The 18,117-nt window shown below is 41.6% G+C and overlaps 1 protein-coding gene across 1 annotated transcript in view; it reads left to right on the forward strand.

Annotated features, from left to right (window-relative positions):
• FHIT (fragile histidine triad) overlaps positions 1-18,117 on the forward strand; it is a 443,079-nt gene that overhangs the window by 419,217 nt on the left and 5,745 nt on the right. Inside the window, exon 6 of the mRNA XM_010571031.1 lies at positions 15,886-15,989. Within this exon, the coding sequence (XP_010569333.1) occupies positions 15,886-15,987 (102 nt within the window). The 3' untranslated portion in view covers positions 15,988-15,989. The remainder of the gene's footprint in view (positions 1-15,885; positions 15,990-18,117) is intronic.

The following is an 18,117-nucleotide window of genomic DNA, read 5'->3' on the forward strand; positions in this document are numbered from 1 at the left end:
CTATTTATGTAGCTATATGGGCAAGTTATATTATGTCTGTGTCCCTATCTGTGTAACTTCATTATGACATTACTCAGTAGCTCAGAGAAGAAATGACAGTGAAGCTCTGTGGCATCACGTGGGTGCTTCAGATGGAGAAGAAAAATCCAACAGTCCTGATATGAGAAGGACTCATATACTGTATCCCCACATGTCTCTCTACTGGTAGTGCTCTCCTCTGCAGTGAGCTCTAGATGATATGCACAGCACAAAATGCTTAGCTCTAAACTGAGGATCAGTAAGGAACAGAACGTAGGAATTTGTACTGTGTGGTATTTGATGATAAAATTAAATTGGATGCTTGCAAGAAGAAAAACAGCTATGCCATATTGCTGCGTGGATGCTGTTATCTACATGTGTGTTCAGTTTTCTTAATGCTAAAATAAAGCTGCAAACATGCAGCAAAAAGGAAAATAACGTCAGATTTATTATCTGTTTGAGAATGCTGCTCCTTTTACTGCAACCATGGTGCAAAGCAAGAGCTTCCTTGCCATGATTCCCCATGAAAGCAGGAATGATATTAAATGACACTGTCTTTTGATACAATTCACAGAGAAAACCAAGGAAAGCAGAAGGAAAGAGTAATGAGGTCCAGCTGTTGTCCTGCTATGCAGATAGGGAAGCCATTTGCCAGTCTCAACCTTTCTTAGAGGCTTTTGATAACTCTGAGATCATGCAGTTATATCTGTCATTCTACCCATGCTACATAATGCACAAGGTGTATTATACATGTGTTCTTTATTTTACAGTAGCTGTTTGTGTAATTGTAGTTGCATAGTGGCCAACAAGGCAGCGTGTTCTCCTTTCCTTCCAGGCCTATCAATAAATTTGCACTTTTTCCAATTTTTTTTTTTTTTAAATACAGTTAGTTTAGTTATACTGATTGAGTTTTCTTTCCTAATACAAAACATTCAACCAAAAAACATTCTTTAAAAACTCTAGTGATGGAAAATGTAAATTGAACTTTAAAATTTGCTAATTGCAAACCCCTTTGTCTTTGGAGTGCTGCATAGCAGATCAATTCCAAGTAATTATTATGTGAAAAATGTAGGACCTTTTGGGTTCATACATATATTGAAGAGATGCAAAGCCAATATAAAAAGAATTTTAATTGGTTTGAGATAGTAGCAGGAAATTATTTTCCTTCATTTGTAGAATCAAAAAAAAATTAAGGTATCTTGGCTATTAAATTTGGGAAAGGAGTGCATATTTCAGTACTGCAGTTACTCATGTGTGAAATACAGAAAAATATTAATTGAGGTAGGCTTGTGAAGTGAAATTAGTTGCAAGTGGACTGTAGATGAGCAAAGGATGTTGCACCTCAGCCATGCTTTGAGGTTAATTCATTAAAGATAATTGGAATGTTAAACAGTTTGCTGTAAGGAATCACTGCTACAGTGGTCTAACACTTTCAGTCCGATTGAATCAAATGCTAATTACTAATATTCAGATTTATGTTATCCTTATTTATGTAATGGCCACTCTGATTACTTCCTTGACTGCTGGTAATGTTTTCTGTCAAGGGTGACAGCCCTTTAGTTGCCTGACAATAAGGGCTTGAATGAGGGGAACTTCAGCAAGAGGAACTGCCTGTTCCTGTCCCTGTCTCTGTATCCATAAAGTCCGTGTTAAAAATAGGAGCAATTGAGCAGACTTTCAGCATTTCATATCTGATTAAATCTTCACCAATAACTTGAGTAAATGCAAAGTCTTTGATGTGCTTCTCTGAGTGGGCTTGACAACACTTATGTACCACTGCACCCAAAATTCAAACCAGTGGGCTCTTGGCGTGGATGTAACATCCATGGGTTTGGAGCCCAAATACCCAAATTGCGGTCTGGGTGCCTCTGGGACCTGAATGTGGCTTGTTGGACTTCAGTCAGCAAGACAGGCCCGTGGTCCTTGGGAGCACGGAGAGGAGGTCTGGTCTTCCTGGTTCTGCCCATCTCCCACTGGGTAGAGGCCAGTTGATGTGGAGGGGCACAATATCCGTGCCCTCATCCAGGAGAAAGGCAAACCAAACAGTGCAGGATATGTTCTCCATCGTAAAAGCAGAATAACAAAGCAAGTTGTACAGAAGTGAAGAGAAATGCTGTTTTACATCAGAAAGCCAAATACAAATCTATAGCCTGTTAGATTGCTTTTGCTTTCCTTTATTTATTACTGTGACATAAGTGTCCTCTGCATCTATTTACTCTTACTTGGGGTCTCAGGCTTGCATATTTCATTTGCCCAGATAGCCTGCACCACTTTGTGAAGGATGATCTTTCTGTGCTGAGAAGGTATGTGTGCCAGGTCCCATGCATGTTATCACTTATTTATTGCCTCCCTGGCGGCATGCTGTCGCCAACAGGCGTATAATTAGAATAGCTCAGGCTGGAGACCTGTGGAAAGTCTGAGTACTTTCATAATTGGCCAGTAAGTGCTGCAGGTTTGTGCTTGAATCCTCTATGATTTCCACTATCAGAAGCTCAGGTTTCTTTCTTCAGTGACATATTTGTCTTTTACTCTTATAAAAAGAGGAAATCCTCACATTTTGGATCTGCTCTCATTTGTGTTGACTTATCTGAAGACTCGTTATTAGAAACAGAGGACTTTTGCTTTTAGAGAACCTTCCAGTCATTTAAACAGAACAGCAGTCCCTCTTTTTTTCTTGTACTCGCACCCTGTACAAAAAGAGAAAAAGCAAAAGGAAAAAATGAAAAATAAGAATAGAAGAAAAACGTTATCAGAAACAGCTAAGCCAACAGCATAATCTGCAAGTTCTGTGCATACTGTTATGATATCTGAAACAAAATTATCAAGCTTAAGTTAATTAGGCTAATGCTTAGAAAATCTGACATGGCAGATTGTGGTAAGTAATTAAATATACCGATTAAAAGATGTAATACACAGTGAGCAAAAGCAAAAAGAAAACTCCATTTGATACAGCCAGTGAACATAGACAATTAAGAAGTCAAGTAGACGAGCACTGACAAAGATACTGAACTTTGGAAGATGATGGGCAAGATGCCAGTTTTCCAGTGAAACAGATTTTGCATAGTATCAGTCAAAATTTTGTTTTGTGAAAATCCGTGCTACTGTTTCCTAACTGAAATATATGACGGGCCACTTGCTTTTTGCATTAGGATTAGCTGATATGAATACAAGGGTATGTGCAAACAAGAATGTGACATTAGAGTACTAGTTTACACATATATAGAAGTTGCGTAAATGGCTTTTCTTAAAAGCAATTCACAAGATGTCATATGAGAAATAAAGCTGTGAAGACAGTGTCTTCTGCAATTAAATGTAATGTAATAATGCTTATGGGTCAGAATGAATGAGGAGAGCTTGTCCACCTTTGTACACCTCAGTACGTGCACAGGAAAACCCTGGAAACACAGACTGAGAACATGGTATTTTCTGTGAATGTTGCTTGTAGGCTAGTTTATAAAAAAGACAGACCTAAAGAAAGGAGAGAAAAATGTAGTAGTAGACCTTCTGTGGAAGAAGTTCTGCTTGCAAGGTACCCTGCTCTGACTTCAGGTTGTGTCAAAATGAATAGAATTATTTTGCAAGTCCTCCGCAAAGTGTGTGACTGTACAACATATTCCCCAATCAACTCCCTCCTGAAGAATGAGTGGGAAACCTGCAAATTCCTAGTCTGGCAAATTGAGATGAAGCAGGCCCATGCTAGATCCATTCTCATGGCACTTAATCCACAAGCATTTGACTGGCCTGCTGGAATAATGTACAACCTCTTCTCAGCTGAGCCATGTGTTTTATTCATAACTGCTGGAAATTGCTTTCATTTCTGTTGATCTCATTGTTTCCTAAGGCATGAACAAACTGATTGAACTGAAAGCAAACAAAATTACTTTTTGTCTCTGAAAATTGGGAATGTTTGGGTTGCTTTTCTTGTCTTCCTACCTTTCCTACTCTCCACCCCCCTATGTTCATGTGATCACCCCATCCATGCAGTGTGGGTTTTTCTGTAGTTCTGAAGCATGTCCTCTCAATTATGGTAAGAGCAGGTGGGGGTCTGCTGCCAGGGTATCATCACAGGAACAGAACTTGCAAAAATATTGCAAACAAAAAAAGTTCCTTTGACTTTTCCAGATGAATATTTCTAAAATGTCTGTGCTCAAAGGTTTGAATATTAATTCTGTCCAAAAGCAATGATACTGAAGTCTACATATTAAATAATAATTGTTATGCAAATGCTATCAATTCATGATTCCTATATAGAAACACAGGGATGTCTGGGAGGTCATAGCATGGGCACGGCAACTGTTTTTTCCTAAGCAGTTTAACAAGATTTTCAGTGTGTTTTCATCAAAAACACCTTTCTACTAGTAGAAGCTATCTGCCCTAATTAACTGCAACACATATCCAGCAAAAATTAAGTCTCCCCAAATTCACAGTCCCTTCACTGAAATTAATTGCAGAATACTACATTCCCAGACTATTATGCCGCCCCTGTTCTTCCGTGTGTGCATTATGTGAGTACAACTGTGGTCTTATTCCCCAGAAAAAGAATTTGAACAGAAGGCCAACACTGCAGCTTGGAAGAGGAGCAAATAGATTCTTCTTCCTCAAAGTGAAGGCAGCCTGTGCCCCTCCACCCCCTCAAGCTACTGTTATCCCAGTCTGAGTTTCACCAAGTAAATAAGGGCTCCTGTATTGGGCCCCTTGTCTGTGACTTTTTTTTCCTCACTTGATTTAGTGTATGAGTTAAGATGTTCATCTGAGGGATGAAGGAGCCTGCTTGAACAATACCAAACTGTTCCTCACTTTCCTGCCTCTTCCCTTGTCTGGGTTTTTCCACTAATGCTGGGAAGGCAACGCAGGGACCTCTTGCATAGCTTACACGTCCTGCATCCATCCATCCCAAACAGAATCTTGGACCATATTCTGCTATGGGTATCATATGTTTGTGAAGTTTGTACAACAGGAAAAAAAATAAGTTGGGCAAAACCCCATGTGATGTCTCTTAAGAGAACTTCCTACCTAAGTTTTATGGCAATATTAACTGACTGGAAAAACTGGAAGAGGTGACCATCTGAAATCTCCAATTCTGTTCCCATATATGGGTCTGGTGCCATCCACTGCCATCACAACATCAAGAAGTGCAAGCCTCTGCTGGGTTTTATGAATATTCTAGACCCTGAAGATATATTTTTTTCCCCTTTACTGCTACTTTAAGAGATGAATTTGCAGGGTCTGGGGCATTTGCCCTTGACAAAACTTGTCTGGTTCTTATGCCACTAGGTCAGTGGAATATCAATAGATTCTTAATGCACTCTGTCTTTCAGAGTTTCTTTCATTTCTCAGAGCAAGAGTAAATGTCATTCATATCGGCAAGTTATAATGGGAACACAGATATACTAATTTTTAAAAATATACAAGCTTCTTTTAAATAGTCTTGGTCTCCATCTTGTGTGTCTTCAGTATCTATAGCAATTACAAGGTTAGATATCCCTTAAGATGCTAGAAAAGGTCATTTTGTTGTCTTTTCTACCCCATGCCTCAGTGAAATATTCATGGTACAGCTCAGGTATTGGGATTGGGTTTAATGTTTCGTTGCATCGCCATCTGTTTTGTTGTTGCAGTTGTTTTTCCCTTGGTGGGGGGTGAGGAAGCATGGAGGCAGCAGTGAGGGATGCTGGCATATGGGTCCAGATCTGATACAAAAGATGAGCACTGACTCTGCAGGAACAGAGTAGCTCCTCTGATCTGAGCTATTTTCTTTTTAACATTAAAGGTCTTTCTGGTGAAAATCTGCCATTATGCATGTAGATCATCTGTGGTAGATAGTCTCTGTGTCTCCTCAAAGGCTATGAAGCCACATTAAAGTAGGCTTTTATATTATATGTAAAGTTCATTCATATAACTTAGCACGGGCATTGAAATAAAGCTCCTCACTGAGACAAATGGCATTAACAAGTTCCAAGGACATATTCAGTAGAGTTTTCCAGAGTGTTGCAGTGGCTCAGTGGCAAAGGGCAGCGCAGAGAAAGGCTAAACCTGCCAAGGGATGCAGAGCACCAAAAGGGCTTTGCTGCAGGTGCCCGAGTCCCTTGGCCAGGGCCAGCCCCAAGTGCCCAGCCGGTGGTGGCACCCACTCCTCGGCCGCTGCACCTCGGGACAACCACCGTGACACAGAGACCTGGAGGGGCAGAGTGGGTTTCTCTACAGTGGGTTTCTCATAGGTGAGTTTTAAGCTCCCGTGTGACTTTGTTTTTACTTTAATGAGGGTGTTTGGCCCATAATGTTTCACCAGGATTTTTCAAATCCTTTTTGATCATCTTGCTCTTTTTCAGCATTTCCCCCTTACTGCTGTTGATTTAAATGTCATGACATTTTAAACATGACTTATTATAACAAAACAGTATATAAAACAATATGCTGCATAATAAATGCAGCCATATTTTTCGGAGTGAATGTTAAATGAGAGCAATTTATTCCTCAACCTATTTTAGTACCTACTTACTAGAGGGTATTGGCTGCTTAAATCCCAGGGAGGCAATGTCGGAGGCGAGGTGGCCTTGCGTGTGCAAGGCTGAAAGCTAAAGAAGTATTTGAGGGATACCTGGGACAAAAGGCCATCCTGAGGATGTAGCTTCATCCAGGAGTGCTGTGATCCTGAGGGCTGTGGGGAAAGCAGACAGGATCATCCTGGGAAGGTCTGTTGGCAGTTGAGGGGTCCCCTGAGAAGCACACACAAAAGCAGGCTTTGAAACCCCACTGGCTTACCTCAAGCATGGGCTATGTGTCATTTTAGACATCTGAAGTCTCCTTAAAATCCTCCTACAGTCAGTGGAGAGTGACTTGGAGGATGAGTTACTCTGGGACACATTGACTGAATGTTTTCTTAATTTCAGAAACTGTTGGTGGGGGTTGGGATTTGTTAAATAGGAATAAGCTAATTCCCCAGAGAAGAGATCTGCTCTTTGCTCTGACCTTTGTGGGCTCTTCCTGCAGCTCCCAGAGATGTGGTGAGGAGAGTGAAGTTCCCCCAGGGGACGGGGGCACACTCATGTCCCCCTGCGCACTGAACCGGCTCTGTGCCAATGCCATAGGACCTGCAGCTGTTATCCTTTGTGCTGGCAGAAAAAATACAAAGAAAACAAATAAACCAAATCAACCTCCCTAATACACATGTGTCTTCCTTGGCACGTCACGAATCTTATTGAGTGTGCTCAGGGTATGGCAAATATTTGTCTAAAGTTAAGAAGATTAGCAGGGGAAGTTCTGACTTTGAAACTCCCCGCGTCGGGAGCCAGAATACATCAGCCTGATACAGGTGCCTCGAGGTTATCTCTGCTCTTGGAGCGGGACATGCACATCACTCTGCAGCTCTGACCTTTTGGGAAAAGGCTTTCAGTCAAGTAATACATGCACCTGCATGAAATTTTTGAATCACTGACTCTATCCTTGATTAAAGTGCTTTTCCTTGATTAAAAATAGCCTTTTTCCAAATGAGTAATGTTGCATGGCAGGCTGTGCACACAGGATAACATTTCCTCCAATATTATCACATTGATGACATTGCCATTTCTTACCCAGGTCTCCATGCAACACATTTCTCTTCAATGCCTTCTCTAGCCAATGCCATTAGGAAGCTCCCCAGAGTCATCTACCTTTTCTTCCCAGGTGAGGAAGACTGCAGAGGTGTTTATAACATTATCTGCTAACTAGGAGGATAATGGGCACGGTGAAAATGTATCCAAACACCTTTATAGATTCTTGCCTGGGTTCATATCAGGTTGTAAATAGCATTTCTCCAAGTCTTTGGCAGGACTTCTTACCCCAGTGGGTATTCCTTCAAGTATCTCCTTTGTAATGTGCTCACTTTCCAAGAATTTTATCTCAGTTGGAGCCAAACTGGAAGTCTGTCAAGATTTAAGCTCTTCAGAGTGCAATCTACATATTTCACCGAGCGGCGAATGTGTTTTCTATACAACCATCGTTCTGCTCATGGGCTTACTTGTCTTTTTACTTTCAAAAGCAAATTTCTTAGGATGCCTCTTGTATTTCTTTTTTTATCAATTTTTGTATGCAGAATTGTTAACAACTAGTGTTTGCAGCATTTATTTTAGCAAAGCACTTACATATGCTTAAGGGTTTTATTTAACCTTTATGTGTGTTTCCACAAAATTCTCTTCATCTAAGTGCTTTGCTAAAAAGGGTGCAGTTATTCATATGTCCACGTGAAGTGTGAGGTTCAAGTCTTTCCCCAAAGCACAACAATAAAACTGAAAAAATATTTGCAGTCACCATGACAAAGACTCGATAGGAGGAAAAAAACCCACCACTCTAAAACACAGCTTTAATAAACTGAGATTTCCAATGGAATATATGCTTTGCAGCAGTAAAATCAGCAGCTGTGGGGTAGCAGCATATTTCATGCAGAAGTGGTGAAACAATTGGAGAAGGATTTTTCCAGTAGATAGTTAAAAAATTGTGTTTCATACAGAATGCAGGCAAGTTGGGCTTCTTCTCCATTTCCTTAAATAACTCAGATTTAATGTGGCAAGTCAAAACCACCCCAAAATCAGGGATTTCTGATTCATGCAAATGCAGATAGCAGTATGATATAGAATCTTAAGCAAAGTCAGCAGATGAGAAAATTATAGGATGTGGGTTTTTTCTGCAGTGTTCACTGTAAATTAGAGCGATTAAATTACAGCAGTCTCGTAGCTGTAATTAAATATGGAGACAGGTCCAGAGATGCGGGAAGTGCTGAACTGCCTGAGTTGCTCAGGCTGCAGAGTGGGAGCAATGGCAAAAGGGGCTCCGAAACAGGTCCTGATCCCGTGGAGGCTGATGGGGGGAAGCCAGGCCTCTTGCACTGTTTTAACACAATATCTCGCAGGTGGTCCCTTAGGTGGTCAAGGGGGAGCATGTCATGCTTGTTCTCTGCCTGTGTTTTTGCCTTCCTTCCCGGAGCATTTGCAGGGGGGAGATACCCAGCTGGGGCATGCCCAGGGCTGGGAGCTCCTGCAGTGATTACCCCCAGGTAGGTAAAACAAGATTTAGGGCCATGTGATTGCAGCACCTTGAGAAGTTGCTTTGTGAAACTGCTGCGTTTCATTCATTACTCTTTCATTTTACATTGCTAGTCAAGTTGAGACTCAAACCACAACTGAAGGCAAATGGGATGGAGACAGGAGGCACGGACTGGCAGAGGAGGCTGCCTGCCAAAAAGCTCATGCTCCCTTCAGCAAGACAGCAGAGGGTGAAGAAAGGATAGAGTGTAGCAGGAGATACAGATAAATGACAGTAAATGTCACGTTTAATTACATTGTGGGGAGGGGTGGAAATGAAGTCTTACTATGAGGATATAAGCTGAATATGAAGAGAAGTGAAAGGAAAGAAAGCACTGGGGGAAAAGAGCAAGGAGGACAAGACCAGGGAGAAGAGGGCAAAGGAGGCAATTTGGGAGTTAAGTTGATGTAAGAGTGGTACAAGAGGAGGCTCAGATGGCTGGAAGTCACCACCAGGCCCAGGAGGTCCTATATCACCAAAGGGCTGAGCAGCCATAGCCAGCTCAGTCCTCAAGTTTTTCTCCCACATGGTGGGATGCTCGGGATGAAGCCCAACCACATCTGCTTGCTGCAGCACAAGAATAGGGGCAGGGATGTGCTGTGGGTGTGTGTTCATCACGTGGCTCCGGGTCCGTAAGGGAGTTGGAGGAAGATGTACGTGTAGCAGCCCTGGGATTGTTTTTGTCTCTAGTCTCTGGATAAGGGTTGCCACTGGAGAGAGATGAGACTTTCAGCCCCCTCATGGTTCACATGTTAATCTGGTGCTGAAATATCAGTCCGCAGATTTCACCCAAGTATGGGAATTGAGTACGGAAAAGATGCCTGGGTATCCCAAGGTCGGTATTCATAACAGTGAACACCAGAAGCCAAGTAATGCCTAATATCTGATCCAAACTCCTGGCAAAAAATTCGTTCATTTTTTGTTAGCTGCTGGTTTTGATAATATTATATTTTATCATTGCTGAAACAGCTGAGTTTTGTTGTGTTGCTGCAGTTTGGCGCAATTACTCTCTATCACTATAATTTTTCTTTTAGTTAAATGCATTGGAAGTTATAAACTCTTAACTATCAACAGTAAATATTCACGGGGAGTGAGAATAGTGCTAACTACCATAAAAGCTTTTTTCCCCAATACTTTTGGCTAGTGCTCTATATCATCACAGGTTGCTTTTCTGCTGGTGTTATGGCATAAGCAAAACAAACCATAATATAGATGTTACTTCAATCAACAGCTAGTCATAGACCCAGGTCCCCTATAGTCTGCTGCATTGAGAATTCTGGGCTCCACTGCAAAGGGCAAGAAGGAGAGGTTTCCCAATGTGAATGTGTTATAAAACAATATTGCGTTTCCCTTAAGAATTGCAGTGATAAAAACATAGACCGTTCTGCAGCACTAACAACTTTAATAAAATAACATAAAGCACAGCTGTCAGGTCTGCCAGCATCTCACACTGGGAGACATGAGTGAGAAAATAAACACTTTTCACAAGCAGAAATATTCAAAGAGCTCCACTGTTTACAAGTAATCAAGACTGACAGTCATAGATTATTGGTGGAAGAGCATTTTCTGCTTGAGGTGAAAGAAGAGGATAATTTATCAGGAAGCCCAAGGAGTCAGACATCAGTAATGATCTGCTTGAAGAAGGGCATATCTTAGAAATAGTGCATTTATTTGTACTGCAAGGCAAGAAGATGTACTAAGTTATAAACAAGAGCCTTAGTGCTTGAAGAATGTTGAGCAGATACAGTGTGTAATTTGCTGGGCAACTGCGATTAGAGAATTGACTAATGTGTGTCTTGGTGCTTGTTCAGAATATTAAAAGAAAAAGTTAGCATAATAGAAATTGTCTAAAAGAAATGTGCATGCTCTTTCATCCTCTTCTCTCCTTTCGGAGTTATCTGAGCTACGCTGATCCGGTTGCTTACCTTGTTGTTAATGGTTGTGCTTCTGAGACACTCCTGTAATACAACAACAGGTTTGGCTGCAGAGAATTTGGGGCTATCAGAGTTTTGCAGTAGAACATCTTGTCTATCTGGTGTGATGCTTTTGCATCACCTTTCTCTTATGAGAACAGGCCAAGTACCAGCAGTTTTGAGATGGTGACTAGCTCGGAGCTCTACAGAAAAGGTTTTATAGACTGCCACCTGCCCTGTCTGTGCCTTGGTATGCACTCTGGACTGAGCAATGCAATGCTGCATGTAAGCAGACCCCCTTCCCAGCCCCTATGCCATGTTCTGCAGGAGGAATCGCTGTCCAGATACCCAGAAATGCTGCTTCCTTTTTGGGGTGCAACCTGGAAGGGAAGGATTTGGTTAGAGTTGAGGATGAAGCTCATGTCAGTATAAAACACCATGGAGACCCATCTCTTGTAGTTTGGTATTCATCGTCTCTGTTCCTGCCAGGCTCACCCGAAACTTATAACTTTGCTCTTTTTTTTTTTTTTTTTCCCCCCTTTTGTTGTTGTTATAGCTTCCTAATTCTTCTTTCTTTCACTTAGTGTAGGGATTGTAAATTACAGCCTGTATTTGGCCAGCTTTGGCCAACATTACCATAACATTGCTGGGAAGAGGCTGTGTTTCCCTGCACTTTTGTTCCACGTCTACAGAGACCTGGGTTTCAGGGGAGACAAGAAGTCTTCTGCTACCCACCAAAGAGCGCTTGTCAGGAGAGCCTGGTGTGCCTGCAGAGCTCTGCAAAAGCCCCTGGCGCTGGTCCCATCACCCCATGGATGTCTCTGGAAGACCCTGGGCAAAATCTGTCCCCTTTACTTCAGTGTTTTGCACAGAAGTGACTCTGGTAACCTCATCATGTGGTATTTTCATCTCACTTGAAATAGCAGCTACTTATCACAACTGGAAATGCATGCATTTGCTTAGGAAGGGATTCTGAAAGTGAGCGGTTTCTTCTAGAAGCATTTATTGCAAGAAGGGCAACAGTTGTTGTTTAGGGGCCTTTGGGTAATGTGGAAGCCTTGTTCCAGGAACCGCAGAGAAGGCAGCCAAAGTGTTTTTGAGAAGATGTGGATCAGTCAATCTCCACCTCTGTTCAGATTGTCCAGGGAAATCTGGGCAAAACCTCTCTCAGAGAATCATGTCAGGCAGATGATGTGGGGCTCTGGAAGGCTGGGGGCGGGGAGGGGTGTTCAGAGCTTGCAGAAGTAGAATTGTTCTACAGAAAGTACCACAGACTTCAAGCTAGTCTGTGTTTGGATATATCTGAGTATGGATGTCAGCTCAAGTTCTCCAGCTTTTTCTGTCTGACTGGAGAAAACACAAGGGGAAATCACTAGTTTTTACAGATGGATAGCTGGCAAATAGAGGTATTTTCTTCCCTTTACTTTGAGCAGAACCTTGGAGTGTTCTCCAGGTGCAAGAGAGTATTGCTTCTCCTGTATAATCCAAACTTTCAATAGCAGATGTTTTTAAAGATGCACAGCTGGGACTTGGATGTGCATGTGAATAAGAACACACTCCAAGGCACAGAAGTCCCTTAGAAACAAGTATCAACTGTTACGTTTGTTTCCCACCCGAATTCTAAATCAATACAATTTAATACTGAAATATGTAGGTTCTTCTTTCCTGAAAGTGGCTTTACAACTCAGCAAAAATACTATGGAGCCTGTCTTAGCCTCTTTTTTTTTTTTTGTTAAAAAAAAGATATAAATAAAGTAGTTTTTGCTTACAGAGGCCCTCACATGGAGATCTGGTTGAAAAGTACCTTACATAAGAACATATGAAATAACCAGGTGAGACCAAATCTATCCATGATCATAATATCTTGTCACCTTTGGAGACCACTAGCAGATGCTAAGAGAAGATTTGAAGAACTGGGCAGGTGCACAGATGTGCCTGCATTGTGGTTTCCAGCCTCTGTTAATTTGCGGGTAGAATGCCTGAGCTAGATGTGGTATCAGCAGCCCTTAATTTATTTGTCTTCCATTTATTGGTACTGTTGATCTTGAACCTCCATAATGTTTAGCATCTAGAACATCATCTAGCAAGGTTACCCATAATTTAATTATTGCGCTTCAAAGTGGTTAGCTATATGGTTTGGCTTGTACTGGAGCTGCAGGATAGTGGTAGCAAAGAAGGGTAGGCAGCCACCAGAGGCAGTTTTCCAAATCTCTACAGTGGTGGTTAGATAATATCAGAAACTAAGTGGCATTGGGGTGATAATTGCTTATTGCACTTCAGAAATTGCCGACTCGGTAAGAGGTTTGAACGCAGAATAGTCCTGGGATCCAGTTTGGGTAGACATAACAATTTTATACTGAAATAATATTCATCTATAAGTCAATTGAACCATGAATACATTGGCCGTGGCAGTGATTTAACACTGCAGTCTGTTGTTCGTCATAACCAGCGTGTCTACATAATGCGGATACATCTTTCCAGTACGAGAGGTGTGTGAACGCCTGCCGTGGCAGAGCGCAGTAAGGCTGTGTTGAGTGCTTTCGTGCCAGGCTGGGGCTTGCTGTGTGGTACTGCGAGCTGTGTACCAGGAGCCAGCGCTGCTGAAGTAGTTTGGGTTTCCAGGCAAGTTTCAGAATTTATTGCTGCTCCCCATATATCTGTTTTAACCTTAAGTCAAAGATTGATTATTTTTAAAGGTTAGCAGTTATGTAGCAAAATAAACCTTCTCCTTTGCCAGCTTTGAGAAGTCACCACGGTCTGTGACTTCACACAGTTTTAATTTAGACAACAGCAGCAGCCACTTCAGGATATGCCTCCTTAATACTGTTCACTTCAGTTTCTTTGAACAGGGAAAATAAAAATAAAAACTACAAGTCAAGTCCTCACTTTACTAGTCTCTTCCTGGAGTCAGCTCTCACCTGGGTCGTGCAGAAACAGGATAGCAAGGGAGAACAGCAGCCAAATCACGTCCCTAAAAGCACTTCTTGCAGGTTAAACAAGGAGACCTTGAGGAACCGGGGCTGCCCGCCCTTGCCTTCTAGCTGTTGCCTGCTGTATCTTCTGCTGATGCTAGGTCAAATGAGCAAGATATTGCTTTTTTAGAAAAACAGCTCACACCTCAGACAGATAATTGATTTACCACCACTTGGCTTGTCCTGGTGCATCTAAGTGCTTGCAGTCCATGGGAAGTACAGGATGATGTATGCTGTTTCCTATAACTCCCGCTCATGGCCAGCTCAGCTGTGGTACCTATACGCTGTATAGGTGCGTAGAGTGGGTGAGACCAGGCACATGGGCACAACAGATGCGTGTTGGCAGTGTACACGCTGTACCGGTTCCTGGCTTTTAAATTTTTCTCTATAATTCTGTAGCATTATTACAAGATGGATTTATAACACACCTAGAGCTAATGTAACAATGAAGATTAGTCCTCTACTAGTCGAACAGTAATACACTTTAATTTGCCTACAGCTACTGTATTGTATTGGCATGAAAGGAAATAGCTTTCTAATGCAGCTTCGTCTGCTGAGCAGGAAGAAATCTGTGCTGCAGAATGTAAAACTACAGAGGACTGTAGCTGGCAGCAAAATTCAGAGTAGGAAAAACACAGCACAAATAAAAGTATTTGTGAGTTGGATGTATGCTAACAATCCTAGTTTATTGCTAAACATGCCATATACAGTAATGCAGTTTGCTTGGCAGGTTCAATATTGCTTCATCTTTGTTTTTTCACTGCTTCATCTTCTGTACTAAAATTTGTCCAGGAATAAAAGGTGCAAATTCATTAGTTTCCAACTTCGTGACATTAACAAGAATTCCATATTATAATCTTCCTCAGAAGCACTGATGCCATTAATACAATCTGTGCTGTGCTCTGTACCTAGAGACACACTGAAAATCTGAATACTTAAGCTGTTAATGCAAATGTTTCTGCTGTCTGTTGTAAATGTAGTCTTGCCTTGATGAGTGTCAGGTATTCTTTGAACGGACATGTGTACAAATAGTCACTCAAGTGCTGGCACATTATATTTACCATAAAATAGAACTCCCTTCTTCTGGAGAGCAGCAAAACTATCAGCTTCTCCCTTCTGGAGAGACGAAGGATGTATTTGTAATTGTCATGCCTGGGATAATATCACTTAATACTTACTGCATATGGGAACTTATTTTCGTGGGCATATTATGCAAGCTAGATGCAAAAATTAAACGTTTCACATACTTTTGATCTTTTTCCCCGGTAAATTATCAATGAAACATAGTTATACTTAAAATAACAGGTTTTGTTTCTAGACCAGGGATGTGTCTCACTTTCAACAAGGGCAAGGAAGGACTAATAACTTGCGTGCAGCGAGGGAATGAATCTCTTCTGAAAACTACTGATATAAACTGCTGGTAGGAAACAGCTGCAACAGGGCCTTGTTATCACAATAGGTCTTTGATGGGAAAGGCGGCCCCATGGGCAGAGGAAAAGCCAGAGAGAAAATTTTACGTGAATTACTGACAAGGTGTCTAGGCAGCTTCTGCCTAGCTCACTCCACTGATGTAATGGGCACTTCAAAATACCTGAGTGTGTTTGTTATCCTATTACCTTACCTACCAGCTTTGCGTCAAAGACTTGCAAGGTGTCTGACCATCAGCTCACAAAGGTGAACTCTGTCACTGCCTATCATTCAACCTGGCACCTTGTGTTATCATCATAAATCCATCAGAGCCGGTTAACTACTGTCACCGCTCTAAACTAGTAACCTTCACCCTTCATCACCAGGTCCCTGCATCCCACGGACACATGGAATAGTTAGATTGCATAGAGGTATGCCCTGACTTTGACAATAAAACTGGAAAAAAAATATCAACAGACTGTTTTGGTTTTTTTTTTTCTCTTCTTCCTCTCTCAAAAAAGTTGCAACGACATGACAAAGAGGATTGCCCTGACAAGTGGAGGACAGAAGAAGAAATGGCAGCTGAAGCAGCAATTCTGAAGAAGTATTTTCAGGAAAATTAGAGGTAATGATTTGTACATTAACTTACTCGTGCAACACCCCAAACTCTGTTCAAGCCTCCATAGGCTTCTTCAGGACAGAGAGGGAATACGTAGAATGGAACAAAAGAAATGAGAGCTCTTAGGTTTGTGTTGTTTCCAAAAGGACACAGCACTCCAGCAGTGTCTGAAATAACATGCTCCTTCTTGAACAAATCAGCACCATCCTAGAGCATTTAGTTTCCAGACAGGAAAAAAATAATGTATCTGGAAATCAGAATCATCAGCAGTTACTTAAGAGGAATGTCTAACCTAACGTATCCTCCCTCTGGTTTTAGCCTTGGTACCTCTATGAAGAGCTAAAACCTGGTGTGTCTGTGTACGCCCACATCTATACCTACAAAATCCCAGCAGAATTCAGACTATAGAGTGGATAAGCAAATGCTAACTGTATCTGTCAAATCTTAAATCATCTGATCAGTTCACTTTCAAAATTAAGCCTGCTGGAAAACTGCCTGTTCTGCTAAATTTTCCACTGGCCCTAAAAGAAAAAAAATATTTGCAGGGAGGAATAGAAAAGAGAAAACACTTGGCAAGCACTGACATTGGTGCTCTAGAAATTGAGAGTTTTTCATTTTGTACCTGGAGTCCCAGAAGCCAGATTCTTCCAGTAGAAATGAACTGGCCCCCGGAGATCAATATGAGTTACGCTGGGACGTATGCTGCAGCAACGATGCCAAAAGCTCCCTCTCCCCTGTTCCCCATATGTTGTTTGCCATCATCCAGCACTCTCATTTCTCTGTCATTTCTGACTGTTTCATATTTTTTCCTCCGAAGACCTGAAATCCCATAAATATCCCTCCTCTCTGCCTGTGACTCACTGCTTGCAGCCCAGCTTGAGAAATCTTGAGCTAAACTACACAGTGTGCGTGGCACACTTACGTGGCAGCTCTCGTCTCCTGTGCCGTTCTGTCGTCTCCATTTGGGCTAGTTCATCGGACTCTTTTCCTTTCCATTTTTTCTTGCATGATGACCATGCTCTTGTCTTCTCCAGCCAAATTAGCCGTGCCAATGCTTCTGTGGACTGGCACAGAGAAAGCTGTGTAACACACAGAATTCCCATCTGTGAAGGAAACTTGTCCTCAGCATCTGGGACCTAGGGACCTCCAGGGTTTGGACTACACTGTCAGGTTTCCACAGTGGCTGATGGATTTGTATTTAGACACTCACTTTTCACCTTCTCAGAAATATGCTTCTCAAAAATGAATTACTCAGCCAGAAAGAGCATATCCTTAGGTAATGCATATGAAAGCACTCTTCTCTACTAACAGAGGCATTATGTAGTACTTCATCTATAGCACAACAGCAAATGAATGCTACTTAGGATAAAATGGTGCATTCCTATTCCAATGTGATGTTGTTCCCCATTATATATTTGGTAGGTTTGGGGGGAATTTTTTTGGTCTGGTTAGAAATGAATTTGAAATGCTTTTCTGCAGAGATTCTCAAAGGCGTTGGAATTAAATCCCCACATATCAATAAAATGTTCTTAGGCTCTTCTGGTACTAAATGCAAAGCTGGATAGATGGTATAAATTCATTCCTGCAAGCAAATTCATGTGGCTGGACTTTTATTTCCATTTATTATGAAAATAAATCAGTGTGTATCTGCATGGATGACCTCTTGATAAGTTCCCCATGACATTAAGGTCATTACCTTTCCTAGAACAGACTGGTAAATTAAATCTTACTGGCATCATTATCATGAGAGTATTTTGCCTAGTACAGACAGTCCTTCCAACCCTTGATTCCCAACACAAGGCATCACTGTCAATCTCTTCTCCCTGACATTGTTTTTCTGCTGAGGTTTAAGGCTCTGAACCTGAGATAAAGGTATATGTGAGCACCTTCTGAATTTCTCAACCTTCATCTACTCTCTTAACCTTGCTTCTAAAGTGATGAAGATTGAAAACTTTTGGCAAATCAACAAGGTTATATGCATCCCTCTTCAAAGGTATTTTTGTTTTTCACCTACAAAGGATTTATTTTGTCATTTATAAGTTTACCTGGATGCTATTTGACTTGAGTTTTCTCATGCAGCACAGGGAATGTCAGAAAGAGCTGCATGTGGGTGTTCTGGAGCCAATAAATAGCA

Source organism: Haliaeetus leucocephalus, unplaced genomic scaffold, assembly GCF_000737465.1.
Source record: "Haliaeetus leucocephalus isolate CR32 unplaced genomic scaffold, Haliaeetus_leucocephalus-4.0 Scaffold2, whole genome shotgun sequence".
In the NCBI taxonomy this organism is placed as follows: domain Eukaryota; kingdom Metazoa; phylum Chordata; class Aves; order Accipitriformes; family Accipitridae; genus Haliaeetus; species Haliaeetus leucocephalus.